General features: G+C 51.9%; 1 protein-coding gene across 1 annotated transcript in view; it reads right to left on the bottom strand.

Moving 5' to 3' along the window:
* Positions 1 to 24,229, bottom strand: part of CCDC33 (coiled-coil domain containing 33) — a 206,856-nt gene that overhangs the window by 181,857 nt on the left and 770 nt on the right. The window contains exon 2 of the mRNA XM_067543215.1: positions 21,410 to 21,598. Within this exon, the coding sequence (XP_067399316.1) occupies positions 21,410 to 21,598 (189 nt within the window). The remainder of the gene's footprint in view (positions 1 to 21,409; positions 21,599 to 24,229) is intronic.

Raw genomic sequence — 24,229 nt, 5'->3', positions numbered from 1 at the left:
AGGAACAATGGACTGGCCTGAGCACCTCTGAGCACTTGGGCTCAAGTGGAAGAAATCACTCCCATTGCCGGACATGGCCGATCACCTGACCCCAGAGGGTCCAGGAAACTTGTTAAAAGAGCAACACATCTTTGTCTCAAGGCTCTCCCTTAGAATTCATCTACATAACAACATCAAGGACTGACAATTGCCCACAATTTCTTTGATAAATTGATGGACAAATGTAAATGAGCTTGCAGGGTGCAAGACGGCAGTTCCTGGAGTTGCATCTGGGACTGGGGTTGTTTTCTGGGGGTCAACCCCATGAGCGGCTGGCCAGAAGTGTTCCTTCACTAGGTCAGGGACCGATTACCTGCAGGAGGTTGGGTGTGGGCTGACCCGGGAGTGGATGGCTCACACAGCAAATCAGAGTAAGTCAGGGCCCAGGAGCCAGGAATTGGGGTGACAGCCACACACCAGTCCAGATTGCAGGGGGGATGCCACACCGTAGAGATACTCCTCTAGCTCAAGCAGTCTGTGCTGTGGAGGGCCCAGGTTCAATCCCTGATGACAATCCACAATGGGTATCACTGCCAAAGAGAGCGAGCTTGGAGCTTCTTACCTGACAGCAGGCTCAGTGCGGTTCTTATCCTGCTCCCAGGGAACGCAACAGTAAAATTCCTATTGATCTTAATGGTGCAGGATCAGGCCCTTCCCCACGCTAGGTAACACACAGCCCCCAATACTCTGCTTGTTTAAGAGGGGATTCTCACACAGCTTCTCGGAAGCTCATAGCCTTCCCCTGACGAAGATTTACGAGCAGCAGTTTGGAACACGGCAGTTTTATCCTTCTCCTGAGAGCTCATAAAATAATAGTGGGCTCTGTGAATGAAGATGGACTGAGCGTAGCACCAGCTTCCCTAACTCAATGCTTCCCCAGGCTCCCTTAAACGCAGATGGAGACCTCCTTATGCAGGCTAAATATAGACGGGTGAATTGCACAAACAGCACATTTGTGACAGCGGAGAACAAGAGCGGCCCATAAAAAACCCACAACCCTTCCCTGGCAGAGATGGAGTCGGAGGAGATTTCTGGCAGGGCAGAATTTACACCGCTGCAGCTGCCAATAAAACAGGAAAAGCACCCCCCTCCGTAAACCGTTAGCAGTAGTTAGTGGGTATGGGAGACAGGCTTCAATCGACTCCTCTCCGCACACTAATACTGAGCTACAAGTCTGTACCAATTTCTCACCTCTCTTCTCCTGGAGAATTTCAGAAAAGGCCCACAGCTGGTGCCCAGTTTTGAGCAGTGCACCACTCCCATACAGGCACCAAAATAAAAGGCCAGATTTTTCACCTGGCATGTTGGGGACAGAGCCCTGGGGGGAAACTGACGGGTGTTTATCAGGTGCCCAAATAGGACCAAAGAGCTTTTTGAAATCTGGCCCTGACTGGCTGCTGAACCCTTGGAAATCTGTCTCTGTATCTTCGGAAAAATTATCCTGCTAGTTCGGATGAGAGCCCCCAGATACTGCTGTGTGTTAACGTGCCACGCTAACGAGAGAGAGAGAGACAGAGAGAGATTCAGGCTAATGCTGCTAAACAGAGACAGCCGAGGTGGGGGTGAAATTAGCACACAGGGAAATAGCTAAAGTGCCCACTCTGCTCCAGGATGAGTACAGTCTCTGGCACTTCCAGCGCAACAGAAATTCCCTACCCAAAATGGACTTGTGTCCCAGCCAGCTGGCCAGCCTCCTTTTACTGAAAACTAACAAGTCTGTAATCATCATGAAGTATAATGGAAGGATTTTATTTAAGCTCCTTCTGCTTAATTTATTTAACTTAGAAATCCAAGTCTTTAGCCTATGAATTTAGGAATATTTGGAAAGCTAGTGAACTTATGCCATCACAAGCGACTGAAAATTAAGAGGGGATGGCATTTCAATTCAGATTGTTTAAAAGATCTGCTTTGTTGGCATTTATTTAATTCAAATGCCAAATCAACACTGGGGAGAAAGGCCATCTATGCTAATGATGGACTAGCCACTCCCCTTTGATTATGGCCTGATAACGCTCACGCTTCCAAGAGAAACCAGTAAAGACAAGACTTGACATTACTCATCATTTTGGGGTGAGAATAAAACAAGCAGGAAAACATAGATACCATAGTTATCCCCTCCACCACCTATGTAACCTGTCAGCCCTTATTTATGTCTTGGAAAAGGAATAAATATAGGGCATTCCCATTGCAAGTCCTTTTACAGCACAAAGGGCCCGAGAGCCCCCTTCCACTGCAAACCCACAAGAGATACTGCCCTCAGAGCTGCTTCCAGTTGTTCTGGTGGAGGAACCACTCAGCTGGTGGTAAGGGGGCTGAGCCGAGGCATACAGTGGAAAAAAGCACACAGATCTGAGCTATTTATGCTGCTCCCCGGGCTCCCCTCTACCCAGGATCCCCATCACGCCAGTACCTGAACACCACACAACGCTTGAAACCTGTATCCTCACAATGGCTCCCAAGAGTTAGGGCAGGGCTATTACTGCAGCAAGCTGCGTAATCTCTCTGTGCCTAGGGTCACACAGGAATTTGACGTGGAAGCAGGGAACTGGACCTGATTCTCCCACGTTCCAGGCTAGCATGCTAACTACCTGGCTCTCCTTCCTGCCCCTCACCCTTGGCTGCTAATGCCTCCCAGCCTGTGTATAGCTCCTTGTCCCCCCGAGCAGCTTGGCCGGCTTGCAGTGGGAGCCCACAGCCACTGGAGCCTGAGAAACCTTGAAGGCAGCAGGAGACTTTCCATTAACTTCATTAAGCTGAGATCAGGCCTAAGCCTGACCCTGTCTCCCTTAATCCCCACAGGAATGCAGGCAGGGCGAAGGTTCAGGGACAGTGAGCTGGTTCCTGCTCCTCTCCAGAGTCCCAGGGTCAATACTGGGGCTTCCCAAGAAGAACTTGCCTCTCTCCCCCTCACTCCTGCCTGTTTAATGATTGATCTGGTCTGTGAAATGTGCAAGGGTCAGACACTGGCCTGCAAGGGGGACTGGGAGCTTCCTTTACAAAGCATTAGGCAGCAAAGACACTACAAGCCCCCACAACTGCATACTGGGCCCAGGAGCTGATCAGTAATTGGGATGAGCTGCAAATCCCCTGGGGAAATGAGGGTCCAGAAAACAAGGTCATCTCCTGGGCAGGTACTGGGCCAGATCCTCAGCTGGTGTCACCTGGCATCTGTCCATTGAGGCCCACAGAGCGATGCTCATTTCCACCAGCTGAGTCTCCATCCAGCTGTGCCCGCAGCTGGCACCAGCTGTGTGCTGCTAAGCTAGCAGGATGGGCAAAGGGCTGGGGACAAACGTGAAGCAGCTCCAACCACAGGCTTTTCAAGCCTCTGAAGCACTCCCCACATCGCTCTCCCACCTCCACCTACCTCACTGCCCTGGCGTCTCTAGCGAAGCAGGAGGCATCCCATCCACACCAGACACCCTGCCCTCCTGGGGTGTGCAGAGCAGAGAAGATCAACCAAGCCTCTAGCTTTGGGGGTGCACATCCCCAGCCAGCCCCTAAGGCCCTGCATCTCGCACCGTGTGTGGTCAGGTACAATCTCTACTCTGCTGAGCTGCACCACACACCTGCTTCGCACGAGCGTATATGACAGCACAAAGTGTAAGGCGGCAGGGCAGAGGACCAGACCTTGCTCTCAGCTGTCCCACCAGTTGGGGACAGCTTTACATTGCACCGAGGACTTCATGAGACCCATACTGGCAGAAGCTAGCTAGGCTCTGTGCCAGTGGTTCCCAACCTGTGGCCCGCGGGGTCTTTCAGAGGGGCCCACGGCTCCCCTCCCACTGGCTGCAGAAGGGAGCTGTTGCCTAAGAACCCAGGTGGAGCGCATTGCGGGTGCAGGCCAAGGGGACGGGAGATCAGCGCTCCCCTCCCCCTGGCAGTAGCAGGGAGCACAGGAAAGTGCTCCGTCTGGGTCCCTAGGTGCTGGGTCCCTGCTGGAGCCAGAGGGAAGGGAGCACTGATCTCCCGTCTCCCTGGCTGCAGAAGGGAGCCACTGCCTACAGACCCAGGTGGAGCGCACGGTTTCCCTGCTGCAGCCAGGGGGACAGGAGATCCTCCTCGCCGAACTCCTTCCCTCTGGCTGGGGAGAGAGGCGGGAAGGGAGGCTGCTGGTGGAGACTGGTGGCCCTTCAGGGTTGTAAAAAATTATATTTGTGGCCCTCGAGCCAAAAAGGTTGGGAACGCCTGCTCTGTGCTGATCAGACCATCCTCACTCTCTGGGCCACATCCCCTCCCCCTCTTAGCACCACCCACATTTTGGGCTGCCCTGGCCACCCGTGAGACCCTGCTGGAGGGGTAGTTGCAGCTGCTATGCAGAGCTAGTGCCACCGACTGGAAAGTGTACATTACAGATCCCTGCTGCTGTCAAGCCGCAGGTTGTTATGGCCCCGAAGGCAGCCCTAGCTCTTCAACTCATGCTTTTACCTCTAGGGGTCCCTGGTTCAGTCCCTGGTGTGTCAGCCAAGAGGCTGGCCCTTACACTTGCACCACCAGGGTCTATGGCAGGGGGCAGCCTAGGGTGTGGCTGGCCCAGGTGCAATGTTACTTCTGGGTGATGGATTCAGAGCTCCCAGCTTGACCACAGCAAGCTGCCATTAAACAACTGGGGAGATGCTGCTGCTCTCAGCGCATACTCTTCCTGCCTTGTGGTCCCCTTGCTCCTCATTTCATAGGAGCAGCTGCACAGAAACAGGACTGTTATTTCTTTCCTTCTTGCAAAACAAAAATGGGTGTGAATCTAGCGCTGGTAACAAAATCCAGAGTGACAGAGCTGGGGACTGGGGCAGGGTCAGCTTCCCACACACCGAGCCTCCTGCCCACTGCCCCAGGCCTGTCCTGCAGGGACCCACCTTTAGAGGCAGAGACGTGATCCAGGCTCTAGGGCTGTTCTTCTCTCTGTTGAGACTCCTGACAACCCGACTGGAAGCAGCTACAGCAGAGCTGGGGGCCTGATACTGATCTTTCTCACCCTGGTGTAAATTAGGGTGAGAAAGTCCCCTCAATTCAGTGCAGTTCTTTTCCAGTGTAAAACTGAGGTGAGCGAGAAGAGAATCAGACTATGGGTCAGATTCTCTGATAAGCTGCACCTTGTCTAATCACATACACCCACATAAAGCAGTGTAAACTGCCAGCAAATCAGAATGGGTGTCGTGCACACCCACTTTACAATGCAGAATCAGACTCTGAGTCTGCAAGAGCCCCAGCCCTGGGAGGTTTGGGTCACAATCAGCTCTGCTTTTGGGTGCTTATCCAAGCCACTGACCCGTCAATATCCCCCATCACTAGTTATCAGAGGTCGGCTCCAGCAGCAGAATTGGCATCTGGCTCTAACTACCTTGAACTACCGGGGACGTTCTGATCTGGAGCTTCACTTCAAGCTCATTGCAAAGACACAGACTGCTTGCAAAATGGAGCGCTGGAGCCTGGTCTGGATTCCCAGCCCCCCTAAACAGGGGCAGGGGCTTTTCACATCCCGGGCCTTGGTTCCAGCTCACCTCTCAGACTTACATTCAGCTCTTTTTGTCAAGCTCTTCTTTGTGGATCAGTGACTCCTTGTCCATCTGCCTGTCTTCTCTGCTCCCGAGAGCAACTGGAGCCTTGGAAATAATCTGATTTGAGGCTGCGAAATCTCATTTGCAACTGTATTAATGCATGGCTGGGCTGACACAGGCCCCATCCTGTCTCCAATGAGTGAAACACAGAAAGCAATCTACAAGGGAAATCCATCTCCTGAAACAGGCTTGGGGGGTTGTCGAAAAGCAATTACGGTTAAGAGGAAGATTAAAACAATATCTGCACTATTCTTCCTCTGACCCCATCTCCCAGCTGCAGGAGAAAAGTGCTGAGCTGCACAAAACAGCTTCCTGAGGATTCGGCCCTTAAACCATGACTTAAAGGCAGTTGCTTGCAGAACATAATTAAGGAGCTGGCGTGCTCAGTGCCATTTGCTGGCTATTCCAAGCAAAGGCATTTCAATCACAAGGTTGTTAAACAGACAAACAGAGCAGCCATGAGTGCATTTGGAAAGCAGACCCCACCCCATGCAGATTAGCGCTACCAAACCCATCAGGGGAACGCTTGAGACATAATTGTGTTGGCTGTAGCCATGTAACTGTTAGGACTTGTTTTCTTTGCAATGTGCCTTTAAATATCTAAGGGGCATCCCCTCAGCTGGGGCAGATGTCATTTCGTTCTCAAAGCTGCTGCGGCATTTATTATTATTATTGATATTGCAGGAGTGCCAATCAGGGACCGGAGCCCCCATTGTGCCAGGTGCTGTACAGACACGGAACAAAAAGATGGCCCAACCCCAAAGAGCCTACGGCCTATAAGATGAGACAAAAAGGTACATACAGCAGACCAGGAGAGCACAAGGAAACAGCATGCTGGAGAGACACACACTGCGCTTTCTTGTGGAGACTTTACATTCGTTCTTTCCTGTTTGCTTTACTCTGAAATAAAGGGACACAGTGACTCTGAAGGAAGAGAGATGGGATTTTTAACTGAGCTTTGACAAAGTGCTGGATGCATAGACTTGGATCTTGTCTCATATAGTGCCCAGTCTAAATCCAGACAGGCTGATACAGTGCAGACACACGAAACACACCCGAAAGGGCTGTGTTTTTTTAACAGCAGTATACTACATTCTGGGCCCAGTCCTGCTCTCCCTGAGTTCCACAGGAGTTAACGGCCCAATCCTGGCTTGAGTGGGACAACTCATGTGTTTAAAGTTAGGCGTGTGTTTATTGAATCAGGGCCCACGTCAGTGGAAGTGTCCGCAACAGACTCCAGGATTCCTGGGTTCCCCGTTCAGCACATGAACTCTTAGTCAGCTCTCCCTCTCTGACGTGCAGACCGCTTGCCTCACCACTGGCACAGCAGGCTCGCTGAGAAGGGAAGTGAGCACTGCCTGCCCCTGGGCTGCCAAATGGTTGCAGGCTGGATGTAGGATGTAGATGTAGGTGCCCAGATATTATGGCGAGGGGCGTCATGCTATGCTGAAAGATGCTAATGGCTGCCAGCGGATGATCCAAAACCAGCCACAGACCTTGTGAAAGCCAGAGGGTGCAACCACTCTCTTTCATCGCAAACAGCCATCAACCCACTTTCTGTGCCATCAGCTGCAGACGGGGGGTGAGAAGGGTGATCCCCAAGGCAATAAGCAGCATGGCCAACGCAGGCAGATTTACAATTTACCTGGTTGCAAGCACAGGGCTAGGAGTTAAGCTGCAGCCTGTGTCCAATGGAGGCAGAAAACCAAGAGAAGCAATGGTGCGTGAGACTCTGAGAAGAAACAACAGGATCTTGGACACAGAACTTGCTGGGATGGCAGACCTGGGGATTTGCAAGAAAATGGATTGCCCTTGATTTCCGTTGTGCTCAGGCCAACACGACTATGGGTACATTTTTCTGCAGATAAACCACAATGAACACACTGGATTCATATCACTGATTTCTCATCCTAACAGACTCAACCCTGCAAGCTCCAGCTTCTGGCTAAGCACTCAGGCTAAAGGATACAAGATAAATATACACACAAGCACACACACCCACATTTGGAGAGCACTAAGTTTACTGATGGAACAATGCAATTAAAAAAAATCATTAAAAAGGAAAACAAAATAATAAGCATTGTATTTTCTGAAACTCCCCATTGCTACATTAAAACCACTCACAGCAAAGGACAAATCAGCATTAACAAACAAACAAAAAACCCCCCACATAAATAGGTTCCCAACCCAGCGAATTAAAAGCAACTGATGCAAAGAGAGGACGGAAACTGACACTAACCCTGTCTTATTTATTATTTTATCCCAGCCTAGTCACTGATCCTGCTGACCCCCCCTTGTCACTATAATAACAGGTTAATTGCTACAGGGAAGAAATGTAGCTTTCCTGCCATGTAAATGACATTTGCAGAACTGGGTTACAGCATGCAGTAGGGTCTGGATTTGGTGTGGCTTTATCATTTGAGTTGTTTCCTTCAGGGGGCCCTGCAGGAGCTCATTAGAGATCACATGAGCTTTTTGGGGGCGGGGGCACAACTATTTATTCTTTTCCCCTCTCCCCCGGATCCCTTCCACCCCTTATCAGCATGCTGAGAGAACTGGAATTTTCAGGAACGACAAGCCGATTTCTCCAGAGAGTGCGGTTGCCATGATCCTGGAATCCCTTTGGGCTAAAATTTGCTGAATTCATTTCATCCATTTATGCAGAAAAATCCCACTTCACCTGTCGAATAATTAAGTCAACTCGCTGCCTGGTGCTCCCATTGTCTGCTCCATTAGCAGAGTTTTACACTTTCTAAATTTGTCAGGGACTTTTCTTTTTTTTTTTCCCTCTCATCTATATAAAAGGAAGTGATTTTCTCCTTTTAATCCCATTTGCCTGTCTCGTGACAGCAAACGTTTGACATTTAAAGAGAGATCATTACATAAATTGCAGGAATAAGAAAAACCAATGGCTTGTTCGTTCTTCCAGCTGAATGCAGGGTTGTGCCTCTCAGTATATTCTCCAGTATTTTGTCCATTCCAGTCTTAAAGGAATCAACAATGACAGCTCCAACACTTCCTCTGAGAATTAATCTTCTATTCTGGTAGATTTCACCACTAGGGAGTTATTCCAAAAATCCATCCTAAATTTTCCTTTACTTAGTTTCATCTCACAGGAGCAGCCATACTGGATCAAAACCAAGCTCCATCTTATTAGATCCCCCAGCACATTTTCTCTCCCATCTGGCAGGCTTAATTTGGCCAAACGACACGCACAGTTGGCTTCATAACTAGAGCTCCTCCAATCATTTTCCATCAGAAACTTCCCTGTGAAGGAAAATGCCTTTTTGACCAAAATTGGATATTTTAGTGAAAAATGTTTATTTCGTGTTTGATGAAAATTTTAAAAACAACAAAATTTGAAAAATTTCATTTTGTTTCAGAAAAAACAAATCAACCCACCATCTCTCTTACTTTTTACTACTCCTCCTGCTTTCTCTAGTGGGAAAAATTGGGAAGAAAGTGTTTTTTTCTACCAAACAAATTTTCAGCCGTACTTTCCTCTGTTGGTGCCCCACATCCAGTGCTTCAATGGAAGGTAAAAATAAGAACCCTAAGTAGAACAGTTCAGTTCTGCATGTAGTTCTGAAAGCTGCGAGATCATGAGCATTCTTGTCCCTTGCAAGAATGAATTTCGTGGTCTAGATCAGTGATTCTCAACCTATTTACCAGCTGCGCCGCATATTTGGCTCTCTGTTTGTTATGTGGGCTGCGTCCACACAATATATATACTACCTGTATGGCCCCGAGATTGTCACATGGGCCCCAGCTGTGTACTGATTGGGTGGCAGGTTGAGAACCACTGGTCTAGATCCAGTGCCAGTGAAATTTCTGTCTCCCACGCTCAGCGGCCTGGAAGTATATACCACCTCTGCTAGCATCCCCCTTCCCCCCCCACCTATTTTAAGACTATTAGTTAACTATGTCACAGCTCTCAGAAAACAGCTCTGCTGGGGTATCATAGGCACGGAGGGAGAAGAGGGTCTCTTGGGTAGCTATGGTGTGCAGTATCAGGCCAGGGCTACTGGAGAGGAGTACTTGCTTGATCCATTTATGGTGGCTTCTGTTACTAAGCCAACAAGACGTTGTGGTGTTTTTAAATCAGCAGGGCATTTTAAGGAATGTTATCTTCACTCTCAGGTGGGGCATGCTCAGTGTGCCAGCCTGAGGGTCACAAATGCAGGAGTTATGGGGAGGGGTTTGTATCTGATACGATGGGCTTCAATCTTCTGCCTAGCTGCAGGTGGAAGTTTGCGCCTCTTACCACCATGGCTGTTTGTGCTTCTTACTGCACGAGGGAGTCCAGAAGGACCCCAAGAGACAAGGTGGATGAGGGAATATCTTGTACTGGATCAACTTCTCAGTTAGAGCTCTGTGTAAGTTCGAAAGCTTGTCTCTCTCACCAACAGAAGCTGGTCTAATAAAAGACACTTCCTCCCCCGCCTTGTCTCTCTAACAGCCTAGGACCAATCCGCGACAACTCCACTGCAAGTTAGCAATCAGAAGGCAGACACCCTCAGCCCCGGGCAATGCCAGAGGGGTGAGTCTGTCACGGAGCTTCCTTCTTCCTATCAACATCCCAGGGCCTGAACCAGCGACTCCTGCTGCTGGTGCTGATCTTTCCTAGGGTCTGAAGACACTGCAAATTGCTGTTGAAGGTCTTCCTTACCATCTCACCAGTGTTTGGGACCATTATTAGAGCTGCTCTACCCAAGGACCCCAGATCCCAATAGCTCCCGTCAGCAGGAGGTGCCACCGATCCCTGTCCCACAGGAGAATATATCTGCATAAAGAGGCAATGTGATGCCCAGCTGTGAGGGCTCAGAGCAGGCCTGGCTGAAATTTCTGCCATTTGCCCCCCACAAATGGCCATCATTTAGCAAAACATCGCAGGAGGCTGGGAAGGGCTAGGTATGGAAGCAGCTGAAACACTGCAGAGTCCCATGCAGTGACAGGGCAGAGATTCTAGTTGTGTGAGGTGGGCCCTGGAGGCAGCCTGGCCCAGTGCAGTGAGCACAGGCCTGGGTGCCAGGAGCACTCTCTGCTCCTGCCTTTAATAACAGAAGCTGATTCAGTGGTAGGGCAGGGGAGCCGGGTTCAACTCCTGGCTCCATCACTTACCCTGAGCAGGGCAGGGCAGGGCACCTCACACTAGAAGGTCATAATGATCCCTTCAGACCTCACTGGCCATCAGCTTCTCTGTGCCTCAATGATATTGACCTCCGAGAGAAAGTGCCGGCAGATCTGTGCATGAAAAGTGCTAACAAGGGAGATGGCATTTTAGGACACTCTTCGGACGTGGGCAGATATCCTCGTCCACACACGACAGGCGGGGCTGGAGGGGAAATGACTGACACAGCAGGTCAGTTTTAGGAGCAGGATCAGAAGCCAGGTTCCCCCACTAGCATCCAGTCCCCCTGCAGTGGGGCCCAGCCAAGAGGGCCTATTTCCGGAAAGCTGAGCACCCCCAGCATGCAGGGAAGTGACTGGGAGCCGCAAAGGCCGTTAATCTTTGTGGCTCTGGTGCCACTCGGGTGTCCAGGCCTCCAGTGTGGTGGGGTCTCCTCTGCTCAGGCAGGCCAGCCCCGGCCCATCTCTATTTGCCAGCAGCGCCTGATGAAGCTGTCGTGGCATTCGGCTGACAGCCATTCAAAGCCCTACAAATTGCCGCCCCGCGCTCCGCTGCACACTGTTTGTTTAGCTCCAGGCACCCAGAGGCCTCTGGCAGGCCCTGCCAGGGAAGTTTGTTTTCAGCCTCATTGGGCTTCTCAATGAATCGATTTGTCTCTGGCCCCTCTTCCCAGCCTCCCCCCGTGCTCTGCCGGTGTTTTAATAACAGCCTCGACAGGCAGGGCTCGGGCCTCCCCCAAGGCTCATTATGTAGCGAGGGGAGGAATCAGTCACCGGCCCAACGCTGGGCAGAGACGGCTCTCCATTCATCACAGGCAATAGAGAATTCTCCACGGTGAGCAGCACTAATCGCCCTGTCACACACGCAGCCCCCGCCCCATGGAGAGGGGCTGTCGGACACACAAACCACGCTAGCAGCACTGAAACATCAGACGTGAATCAATCCATCTCCCATCCTTCCGCAGCATTTACCCCGTCGCTCTGCCACTTCCCTAAAGGAGAGCGGTTTGTTCCACAACCACCCGTAGTCCCCATCCCCCCACCAAATCTCACCTTGCGCAGCAAAACAACGGACCCCAGATCTTGATCTGGTTCTGAATCTCACAACTGTCCTGCTCAGCTCAGCTCAGCTCAGCCAGGTTTCACATCAGTTCAAGTCACAGCCTAGATCCTATGTTAAGTGGCTGCCTGGATGCAACAGGTTGAGGGAAAAACAAAAGAGGGCAGGCTGTCTTTGAATCAGACCTGCAGGATGGCTGGGATCTCCGAGAGCGCTAGGTATCCAATTCCCCTTGGAAGCTGGGTGCCTAAATCTGACATTAATGCATTTCTCTGCTGGATCAATGGATTTCTGCATGTCTTTCCTGGGATAACAGATTTCTGGATTTGAACGCCCCAGCTCAAGGCCCACTGCTGGTTTCAAAATCCATTTTGCTGAATTTTTAACTTGGTTAGAAAATTCTCTCAGTGCAGATCATCCCCTTGAGGCTGCAACTCAATAATTATTCATAGCTGCTGCTTCTGTTGTATGCATTCAGCTTAAAAAAAAAAAAAAGACTTGCTGTTGACTCTAAGGACTGCCCCGCCCCCCCTTTCCACTGTCAAGTCTGTTACCCTATGAATCACTCCACACTTTTGAACCTTCTGCATTAGCAGAGCCAACCCCATCGCTTTAGTCTCAGGACACAGCTAACTCACGGTTCAGTCTCACAGCATAGCTATGACCAGAACCCATTTTAATCGTCTTTCCAAATTGTGCTACAGCCCCGCAGTAACCCGTGGCAGCAGTTTGGGAACACTGTTAAAAATGCCTCCGCCCCATCTGCACTGGAAGACACGTTTTACTCATATCACGGGATTGCCATGTTCTAACCGGGTGTCCTGACATGGTAGATGAAATAGGATTGTTTCTTGTGCTCTCCCGTCTGTATCATCCTGGTGTCTCTTGTCTTACTTAGATTGTGAGTGCCATCTTTTCTGTTCTGTGTTCGTACAGCACCTAGCACAAGGAGATCCTGGGCCATGACTGCAGGTTCATGCCCCTGGAGCTGAAGGACTAGGGACTAGTCCCAGGTGTGCATGTGATTTCTGTAACAATTTTGTCTGCTGTCTGCATTCTTCTTAGTTTGCATTTGCATTAAGGCAGCGCCGAGAGGCCCCGCCCCTGATTAGGGGCGCTGAGCTCGGCGCTGTACAGACACAGTGAGAGACAGTGCCTGCTCAAAGAGCTTAAAAGCTAACTAGACAAGACAAAGGAGGCATTCTTATCCCTTGCTGGGGGAAATCAGGCACAGCCTGAGGAAGGGATTTCATCCCCAGCACAGGAATTTCTTACACTGGGACTCTCTGTCCCACCCTCCTCTTTCCTTAGATGTCTCCAAAGGGACCCAGGGCTTGTCTGGCTGGAGGGAGCTCTGCTGGTCTCCCAGGCTGAAGGGCAGAAGAGTGCAGCCCCTCAAATACAATGCTCTGTCGGGAGCCGATTCTTTGTGGAGCACAGATCTGAGCAGCAGAGTTTACATGCAGATCCAATGCTCGCTGATCTGATTACAAATAGGTACTGCAATCATTAACATCAGCTGGCCCCAGAATACACAAGAGGCACTCGCATAGCCAGCAGAGCTTCCCTGCCTGTGCCTAGGAATATATTACACGCAGGCTGCTGCGGAACGCAAAAATCATTATCACTGGCTTGGCCTTCCTAGTGGATCTCTATAGCCTATCTGTTATTCCCCCATCCACCACACACCTGCATAATCATCCTCTTCTTCACATGCCCAGCCAGCCCTTCAGCTAATGAGAGATGCGCTCTGTGCAGAAGCCAGGGGCGGCGTGAAGTTGCAACATATCTGTCTGTAGGTCTGGGCACACACGCGGAGAGGCAGACAAAGCACAGAGGCAGAGAGATACAGGTGTCTCCTAATGTAAATTGAACTGCCAGCCAAGGCTCTCCAATGAGCCTATGTAAGCAACATATCGCATATTCCCTCTGCTTCGCTCCAGCCTGGAACAAGCCACCTATGGCTGCTCACTGATGCCGCGCCGGCTACAGACCCATTCACCTGACATTTGACTCTCCTGCATTGCTCAGGAATTAGATGATTGCTGGCAGACCTGTGCAGCCCATAAACTCTCCATCAATCACTGCCACCAGCCTGGCTGTGCCGAGCCTTGTCCACCTCCACCCATGAAGTAGGCAAAGCCTCGTTCAGTCCCTGCCAGCCTGCCTTTCCCCAGCACTCTGCCCCCATGCCACACAGTGAACAGATCTACCTTCAGTGGGAAAAAGGATCAGAGAGGCTCAAGATGAAACAGATCCACTTACTGATACTATCCAGGCCTTCTCATCCACAGACCGCTATTAACCTTATTTCTACAGCACTAAGAGCCTCTCCTAATGGAGAGTGCTATACAAGGGCTGGGTATTATTTTCGGTACAGATGTGGAAACTGAGGCATAGAATGAGTAAGGCCACCTATTTCGTAAGTGGCAGAGCTGGGACTAGAACCCAGGTCTCCTGACTCCCTGTCCACTAGGCCACACTGCCACCATGGTAAAGCATCTTGGCTGCCTTGACCCAGCCAATGCCGGGCTGTCCTTTACCGTATATCCCTCAGTTGCATCCAACCTAGTTTTAATTGCCTCCAGCTCGAACAAGACGATCGATCGCACTGAAACTGTGTGAGCTCACTACCTCTGTGAAAGCAGAGCCAAAGTGCCAACCCCGTGGTTCTTGCGGTGTGTGCACCCCGCCTCCTCATCCCATAGCAAGCTCCTCCCACACATCTCAGACTGGAGCTAGCACCAGCCCACGTCTGGTCTGTGAGATTCAAAGAGCCTGAAAGGAAGGTACCGTTGGCTCCAGGGCAAGGCATAATGGGCCCGAGGTAAAGCCTGTTGAATCAACATGCACAGGTACTGTACCAGCTCCCCTGCCAGGTCTATCCAAACTAATCCTGCCCTGCCACAACCCCTTGCTAGCCTCCTTACCCTCTTGGGAGCAGTGACCGCCAACCATGAGAATTGTGATCCCCACTATCAGGCCTACACTGAGACCATCCAACTCATTTCACTTGTGACCTGAGCAGCACCAGAATCCAGATCTCCAAACTGATGCCTGAACTCCCACTAAGGAAAACAAATATCTAGAACGCAATAGGGGTTCATTCAGCCAATCGGTGTTATGCCAGGAGTGACAGCCAATGGTACTCAGCACCAATCAAGGGCCTGATCCTGCCTCCATTGAACCTGATGACTGATCATAGCCCAATACATCGGAGGCCAGATCTCCTGGCCAGCGAAATAATAGAATTGCCGGGCGCACTGTATGTTCCACACAGGCACAGGGGATTCTATGCACTGAATTCACAGTACTTGAGGAACATGGCCACAGACCTGTCATTCTGCGTGTTAGGAATTCATGTGCTTTCTCTGCTGGGAATCTCCCGTGGTCAGAGCCTGCATACTCTCAGCAATCAGCCCCATCTCTCTAGCACTTCCAAGTGGGGTTAATAACCATAACATGACGATCGCTTGAGCAAAACCAGCGGCCTCAGTGGGGATTTTAACTAACCACGAATCCATCAGCATCCCAGGCGGGGGTCGGAGAGGAGAAGCAGGGGCCAGGCTGGGGAAAGGCAGAGGAGGAAAGGAGAGATGGAAAGGAAAGAGACGGGGAGATCCACAAACAGCAGGCATTCAGTGTAGTACAGAATGTGGGGCTAGATCCTCAGCTGGTGTAAAAAGGGTGTGGCTCCATGGACTGCCATAGGCCCCTGATAAATTACTCATGGGTGGAGCCGGCCCTCGGATGTACAGAATTGCCTGCTATTGGGCAGTTGCCACAGGGGGAGCCCTGAGAAAGGTGAGGCGACTGCGGGATCTTTGCCAATTCAGCCATCAGCGGTTCACAGCCGGCAGGGGCCGGATGCTGTCCTGGCTCTGAGGGGCAGTGTGGTGGGAGCTGAGCAGCAGCGGGGATGAAATAACTGCTGCAGAAGGGTACACGTAAGGTATGCTGTCAGCCTGGCCTTGGGCTTGTGTTCTAGATGTTATCATTATTAGTGAAACAACCACATGGGCTCTAGGCACTGCCTAGACGTTGAACACCAAGTCACTTGTTTCCAGAAAACTTCCAAGCTTGAGAGAGTGTGTGTCATAGACTCTGTAGCACTACCAGTGAGTCCCCTTTAGCTCACGTGTGGAGCAGGAGAATGAGAGTGCTAATCCTGTTACTGCTATGATGTGCAGCACAGTGTATCTTACCCGTACCTAGACGGCCCCCATTACCCTAGTATCCGAGCTCCTCACACTCTAAGTACTTAACCCCCAACCCCACCCCACCAGGCAGGGCACTGCTATTATCAGCCAGCCTCTGAGGGCAGCCCTCCACGTGCAGCAGCCCAGGGGCTGAGGATCCAGCCCTAGATGCCAGGTAATGTATTTTGATCACAAATGGGACAAATAAGTGGGTTTTCCTCCCCACACAGAGCAGCAGAATCATCCAGTCACCATCGGATCTCCCATCACCCGGAGCACAGCGGGTGCGTTAATCTCCCTCTAACCAGGGGAACGCAGAGTTAACACTTGCCCCCTTCCTGCGTTTCAATTTTTAAATAAAGTTGTCCTGGCAAATCTCCCCAGAGTGACATCAGCAGGGCGCAATTTATCGCTGCTTTAGCTCGCCACGCTCCCCCTGGGGGCCTGGGAGCTGAGGTTATACACTGCATTTGCTAATGCCTCCCCTTCCCTCCCCCCAGCTCATGCTCAGGCTGCTACCTTAATTTCCCCTTGCAATCACTCCAGCTGGCCGCTGATGACTATCGATTTCCTTCGTCCTGCTCCAAAGGGCTTGCATCCAGTCAGGGCTCGCCAATAATCCTCTCTGCCCAGCGAATGTCCTGGTTATCGTGGGGAAGGGAGAGATTCCCTCCCTTGTTGCCATTGTCAAATGTCTGCACTTTCGGCAGCGCCAGCTGGATGCTGCAAGCCCATGAACTCTTGCCTCAAGATGCTGAGGGCTTCCTCCACGATGCTCAGCACCTTCCTCTGTCCTGGGCAAGGTGCTCAGCACCTCACAGGATCTGGCCCATAAGGTCTCGGGCTCCGCTAGTGCCGGTGAAAAGGAACCATTCCTTTTGCTGAGCAACAAGGATTAAGAGATACAAAGGGCCTGATTCCCATGTACACAACATGTCTCTTCGCACCCCTCAGAGCCTAAATTATATTTACACCCACTGCAAGGTCCCTTCACACTGCAGTGGTTGTGTAAAGGAGACCATGTGCAAATGAGAATCCATCCCAAAGACTCTGCCTGAGCGTTTCACCATTTAAAACACACACACACAAAAAGGACAGCAGAGTTGGGGTTGTCAATTTATGACGTTTGCACACCTCTAACACACTGGGGCCCCCATTTCCCGACTGGGGCCTTAATACAGGTGATAAAGGTGAAGAGAAAGACACAGTATTGCCATGCCAAAGCATTTCCTGAGTCACAGATCAGACCCCCACAACCAGTAACACATTTTTATCTTGGTTTTTTGCTTTCTCATTTGAGACTTTAGGGGTCTCATTTTCCAGCTTCTCTCTACAGGCCTGAGAGCTAAAAATCTTACTTTAAAGGAAATAATCACAGGGCTCCAGGAGCTGAGGCTTTAAGAAACCCGCCCAATATTGCCAGAGTTGGCAACACTGAGTCTGTAACTATAAACCCCCCAGATTAAAGAAACGGAGTCAATGTTTAAAACAAATGTACCCAGCACTTCCTGAAGGTGCTTTCCCCACATTGGGCCAGTGAAAACCCAGAGCGTTTCGTGCTCTGACAGGTGAGGTCACAATGATACTGGGAAAGGGTGAAAATATCTCCCAAGCCTGCGGTTTCTTTAAAAAAAAAAATGTATTAAAAACCCCTCCGAGCAGGATGACAAAGCTGGTCCTCTCAGGTGAAAGCCTGCCCCCTCTGGGGAGGTCGGACATCCAAGATGGGGTGCGAGTGGTGTGGGTTTTCCTCTACGTCAGAGGAGCATGTGCTCAGGGCCTGTGCACTGGGTGTGTAATAATCTCCCAGCCCATAACGCCCTGTGCAGGGGGTGGCCTGACTCTGCTACAGCTCCCAGCTCAGGGAAATTAGACCCAGACCCTTCCAGGTATTAGGCACATAACTCCCATGGGCACTAGGTCCCTAAATACCTAGGGGGAGCTGAGCTTCAGTCCTTCAGCCGTAGGGGCTCGTGCTTTTACCCCAGAGGTGCCCACTTCAATCCCTGGTGATGACCAAGATTGCAGCCACCCTCCAACTCCCCCTTGGTGCCTCTGCTTCGGCTCAGATCCAAAGCAATTCCCTCTGGCTGGAGCGGGCGAGGGCTCCGTGTAGTCTGTATGTCCTGCCGGCCATGCTTCATCTGTCCGCCATCAGGAACAAGCTCCCTCCCTCCTCCAATACACTCCAGTCCAGCCGCTCCGTCTCTAGGCGCCAGGCAGTGTCACAAACCTCAGTGACTGCGGTTTCCACAGAGCAAGGGCACAGGCTCCTGGGAGCTCTCCTTCCTGGGATGTGCACCGCACGCCTACTGCTCCAGCTACCGAGCTCTGCCTCCCCGAGGGGCTGCGAGGTTCCACGCCCGAGTGTCTGTGAAGCACTCACACACTAGTGCAGAGCAGACGCTGACAGTGCATGCTCTGAACATTGAGAGCTGGGAGGTTAGCAAGAGGCTGAGTAATTTCCCCCGGCCTCCACCCAGCAGTGAATCATCACGAGGCAGCAAGAAGGAATCAGCTGGTATGCTTTGGCTTGCTTCCCACACTGGAGTCAGACCTTCTGCTTTCAAGGCCCCATGTTTCTCTCCCTCAGTCTCACAGGAGCACCAGATGGCAGGAGAGAAGCAATGCAACAGCCAGGGGGCTAGTGGGACTGGGTTAGGGCGAGATGTTACAAAGATTCAGACAGACCAGATTCATTCTGCGGGAACACCACTGGCTTCAGGCTAGATCCGTATCACCTGGGTCAGCATTTTCTGCAGCGAGGCCCAGGAGACGAAGCGTCTCCCAGGGGGGAGATGGCAGCCCAATCCCAGGGGTCATTTCAAACCAGACAGCACAAAGCACTGGATTGTACATGGCCTGGGGCATCCTCACTCAGACTCCGAGGGATCACAGAACCACAGAAGATGAGGGTTAGAAGGGACTTCAGGAGGTATCTAGTCCAGCCCCTGCTCAAAGCAGGAGCAACCCCAACTAAATCATCCCAGCCAGGACTTTGTCAAGCTGCACCTTAAATACCTCTAAGGATGGAGATTCCACCACCTCCCTAGGTAACCCATTCCAGTGCTTCACCACCCTCCTAGGGAAAAGGTTTTTCCTAATATTCAACCTAGACCTCCCCCCCTGCAACTTGAGACCGTTGCTCTTTGTTCTGTCATCTGCCACCATTGAAAACAGCCTAGCCCCATCCTCCCTGGAACCCCCTTTCAGGTAGTTAAAGGCTGCTATCAAATCCCCCCTCATTCTTCTCTTCTGCAGACTAAACAAGCCCAGTTCCCTCAGCCTTTCCTCGTAAGTCTTGTACTCCAACCCGCTAATCATTTTCTTACCCCTTTGTTGGTCTCTCTCAGATTTCTCCACATCCTTCCTGTAGTGGGGGGCCCAAAACTGGACACAATACTCCAGATGTGGCCACACCAGTGCCGAATAGAGGGGAATAATCACTTCCCGCGATCTGCTGACAATGCTCCTACTAATGCAGCCCAATATGCTATTAGCCTCCTTGGCAATAAGGGCACACTGCTGACTCATATCCAGCTTCTTATCCACCGTAACCCCCAGGTCCTTTTCTGCAGAACTGCTGCCTAGCCCGTCGGTTCCCAGTCTGTAGCTGTGCATGGGATTCTCCCATTCTAAGTGGAGGACTCTGCACTTGTCCTTGTTGAACCTCATCAGATTTCTTTTGGCTCAATCCTCCAATTTGTGTAGGTCACTCTGAATCCTAACCCTGCCCTTGAGCGTATTTACCACTCTCCCCAGCTAAGTGTCACCTGCAAACTTGCTGAGGGTGCAATCCACCTCATCCTCCAGATCATTAATGAAGATTCTGAAAAAAAAACTGGTCCCATGATGACCCCTGGGCACTCAGCTCGATACCAGCTGCCAACTAGACTTCAAACCATTAATCACTACTCACTGAGCCCAGTGATCTACCCAGCTTTCTATCCATCTTATAGTCCATTCATCCAACCCATACTTCTTTCACTTGCTGATAAGAATACTGAGGCAGACCATATCAAAAGCTTTGCTAAAGTCAAGGTATATCACGTCCACTGCTTTCCCCACATCCACAGAGCCAGTCATCTCATCATAGAAAGCAATCAGGTTGGTCAGGCATGACTTGCCCTTGGTCAATCCATGCTGACTGTTCCTGATCACCTTCCTCTCTTTCAAGTGCCTTAAAATGGATTCTTTGAGGACCTGCTCCATGATTTTTCCAGGGATTGAGGAGAGGCTGACTGGTCTGTAGTTCCCTGGATCTTCTTTCTTCCCTTTCTTGAAGATGGGCACTAGATTTGCCTTTTTCCAGTCATCATGGACCTCCCCAATTGCCACGAGTTTTCACAGATAATGGCCAATGGCTCTGCAGTCGCATCAGCCAATCGGATGCATTGCATCCAGCCCCATGAACTTGTGCATGTCCAACCTCTCTAAATAGTCCTGAACCTGTTCTTTCAGCACTGAGGGCTGCTCACCTCCTCCCCATTCTGTGCTGCCCAGGGCAGTGTCTGGGAGCTGACCTTGTCTGTGAAAACAGGCAAAAAGAGCATTGAGTACTTCAGCTTTTCCACATCCTCTGTCACTAGGTTGCCTCCCCCGTTCTGTAAGGGGCCCACACTTTCCCTGACCACCTTCTTGTTGCTAACGTACCTGTAGAAACTCTTCTTGTTCCCCTTCACATCCTTTGCTAGCTGCAACTCCAACTGTGCTTTGGCCTTCCTGATTTCACCCCTGCATGCTGGAGCAGTATTTTTATAATCCTCCCTAGTCATCTGCCCAAGCTTCCACTTCTTGACAACTTCCTTTTTGTGTTTAAGCTCACCGAAGATTTCTTTGTTAAGCCAAGGTGGTCACCTGCATATGTTTGCTGTTCTTTCTGCACATCGGGATGGTTTGTTCCTGTGCCCTCAATAAGGTTTCTTTAAAATACAGCCAGCCCTCCTGGACTCCTTTCCCCCACATATTAGCCTCCCAGGGGATCCTGCCCATCAGCTCCCTGAGGGAGTCAAAATCTGCTTTTCTGAAGTCCAGGTTCGTATTCTGCTGCTCTCCTTTCTTCCTTTTGTCAGGATCCTGAACTCGACCATCCCATGGTCACTGCTGCCCATCCACTTCTACTTCCCCTACTCCTGTTTGTCAGCAGCAGCTCAAGAGGAGCACGGCCCCTAGGTGGTTCCCCCAGCACTTGCACCAGGAAGTTGTCCGCAATGCTCTCCAAAAACTTCCTGGATTGGATCGTCTAAATAGACCTTTTTCAGCTTCAGTCTAGAAAACAGGGAACCTCCAACCAGACAGTGCTGAGAGCAAAGCAGACCAGGACATGGCAGGATGCCTCATTCCCCAGTTAAGAACACCATCTCCTGCTGGAGCCTCGCATCCAGTGGAAGAGACACTGAGCCACCCCCCATCATGCCTTCACGTACCTGCACTCCAGCAAAGGGGTCCTGGGATCCCAGCTCAGGGCTGTGTCCTGGCGAAGAGAGGTGGAAACTAGCATCACTCGGCAATCGCCTTGGCATGGCTGGTGAGGAAGGGGAGGAGGAGGAGCACACATCACCCGCAGAGTCATTCCTTAGCTCTGGGTCAGGCTCACCGACCAGTTCAGGCACCTGCTAAAGAGAAGACAAGAAGCAATATTTCAGGGGGCCATGATACAGGCCGAGGTGCTGTCAGAAATTAAGCCCATCTTAGCCGGCCTGCTCCCTTCCAGCCCCACTACCCTTGCAGTCTCCCAAAGCAGACCTGCTCTTACCCAAAATGCAACAGGCCACCGCCTCTGCCTAGGGCTGGAGGGGTTCCTCTGTGGCCTGGGCACCCCGGGGCAGAATACCACCTCCGTGGCACCGTTCCCTGGGACCCCCAGAAACCCCTCCAAGCAGGGTCAGTGCTCCATGGGGTTTGGTGAGAGGTGGAAGAGCTAGGAACTGGACATCCTTCATGGCGCTGCATGAGGCAATCAGGTGGGGCGTTGTTACAGCTCTCCTCGGACCATCTGAGCCCTCTACTGCTCAGCTCCAAATAGGTCCTGCCATAAGAGCTCGATCCCAGCTGGATCCATGCTGCCAGGAAAGCCATGCAGAGGCAGCCGTCCACACAACAGCTCATCTCCCCAGGATCTAGAGAGGCCTCACCTCCCCCAGGCTCTGGGTCACCCTCAGACTCTCTACCCCTTAAGAGGAGGCTTTACAGGACACTCAGCCTGCCAAACTTATCCTGCCTCTCTGGGGTTTCTTCTCAGAAGGGTCGGGCCCAGTCTGATCGGACGGGGCTAATCAGACAGATCCAGCAGTGCACTCAGTAAAGAGCTGGCGGAGAGCGAGCTAAGCCTTCCAGCTGCAAGACGTAATGTTACTACACATAGGCACCAACTCCATAGGTGCTGAGGGGCTGAGGCACCCACAGAAAAAACAATAGTAGGTGCTCAGCACCCACCAGGTGACCATCTGCCTGGGTCGGGATGAGAGCTGTTGGCAGGCAGGCAGGCAGCCCTTTCACACACAGGCAGCTGCAGATGCTGTTTCTCATGCCCTGCCTGCCCCTCAGCTGTCTGTGCCCATTAGCTGTTAATTGGTTTAATGTGTTTGACTGGTGCCTCCCTGTCCCTGCTCTGGTGGGGGCTGAGTTACAGAACAGCCCCCGGGGCTGCTGTTCCAGCCAGGGACCCTGAGGGGAGCCAACCCCCAAGTCCTGCCCTGCCCCCTCGGAACTGTGTGTGTAACAGGAAAAAAAAGGCTGAGGGACAGGGTTAGGTGTGGTCACCCTAGGTCATCACACACAGGGCCAGCCAACCTGGGGACACAGTGGTCCACCCGCGCCTCCCTCCATCCACCACCTGCAGACTTGCATGAATGCACCTCATGGCCAGGCCAGGCCAGGCAGACAGCATGTCCCGCCCAGCACCCACCCAGGCTCCAGGCCAGACTCCAGGCAGCAGGTAAGTCCCGGCAGAGGGAATCCAACTACTAGACTAGGGCGAGGAGGGGGAGCGTGCAGTGGTGGCCAATGTAGGCCCCTAGAAAACTGGGTACCAGCTGGCACCCTCAGCGGCAGACATCCAGGAACTAAGCCTCAGCTCCTGGAAACCCTTGGCAGAAGCTAGAAGGGTGTGGGGGTAAAAAGCCCCACCAGCCACCGTTGCCTGGGCAACCATGGGGGAGGGGGAGCGGGACCCAACCCCCTGGCCCCAGCAGAAGCTGGGTGGGTGAGAGAAAAGCCCCTTGGGGAAGCCATGTGGGACAGGGGAACCGCACCTGACAACTGGCCCCGGCAGAAACCAGGCAGGGGTACCCCCGGCAAAACCAAAAGTCAGCACCATTGTTGCTATGGAGAGATTACGAGGGGAACGCCTGGAAGGCTCAGCCCTGGGAGCATGTCTTGATCACTGCCCATCTCTAGCCCTGGGGCAGCACTGGGAGGGTAAGCAGCCTCACTCCTGATCTTAACGAGCGGCCCAGAGTCAGGAGGTGCTTGGTGGTGAGGGGCGGGGCAAAGCTCTTGGCTGCAGAGTGCCACCATCCATGGCTGCAGCCTCCCCCCAGAAATGGACGGACTGGCTCTGAAAAGAGAACTGCTGTCCCAAACCTCCCCCTGCACCGAACCAAAGCCACCGGGATCAGGTCTGCCCAGTCCCTGGCATGGGCTGTTCAGCCTCCACACACCTCCTTTTGCTGCTCTCCCAAAAACCGGGGTCAGGTTCTGTCCCTGCTGCCCCAGGCCCCATCTCCAGAACTAGGGCTCTGGGGCTTTGCCAGGCTCCGAGGCACTAGCACTGCCAAGCCTGACAGGCAACGACACATGCAACCCCCTAGAAGTGAGGCTGTCTCTGGGGTCACAGGCAACCAAGTGACCTGCAGCACAACCAGAGAGGAGGGAGGGGAATGTGGGCCTTGGACACGGGGCAAACCCTGACACTTACCCGTGGAAAGGCACAGCAACAACTGTGAAGAGCTGTTTACTTCTCTGAGACCCTGTACATGGGATGCCTGCCTCCTGAGCACCCCCCATAGCCAGGCTGGCTCTGCAGCACCCTGCCTCAGTTTCCCCTCAGCAAGGTTTTCCATCTCCCCAGGGATTCACATGGGTCAATAATCTCCACAAAGGCGCTCAAAAACCCAGCTCTGCAGAAGGGGGTTAATATTACAGGTCAGCACAGAGCTCGAAACCCCAGGAAAAGCCTCCACAGCTCAACTCAAGTGCCAGCTTTGAGAAGCCCCTTCTCAGGCAGGGCAGCAGGAACCCCTGCA

This window comes from Emydura macquarii, unplaced genomic scaffold (genome assembly GCF_026122565.2).
Source record: "Emydura macquarii macquarii isolate MOO-44397 ecotype Brisbane River unplaced genomic scaffold, CSIRO-AGI_Emac_v2 contig_799, whole genome shotgun sequence".
NCBI classification, from domain to species: Eukaryota; Metazoa; Chordata; order Testudines; family Chelidae; genus Emydura; species Emydura macquarii.
Note: the sequence above shows the minus strand (reverse complement) of the source record. Positions and strands in the feature narration are given on the sequence as shown.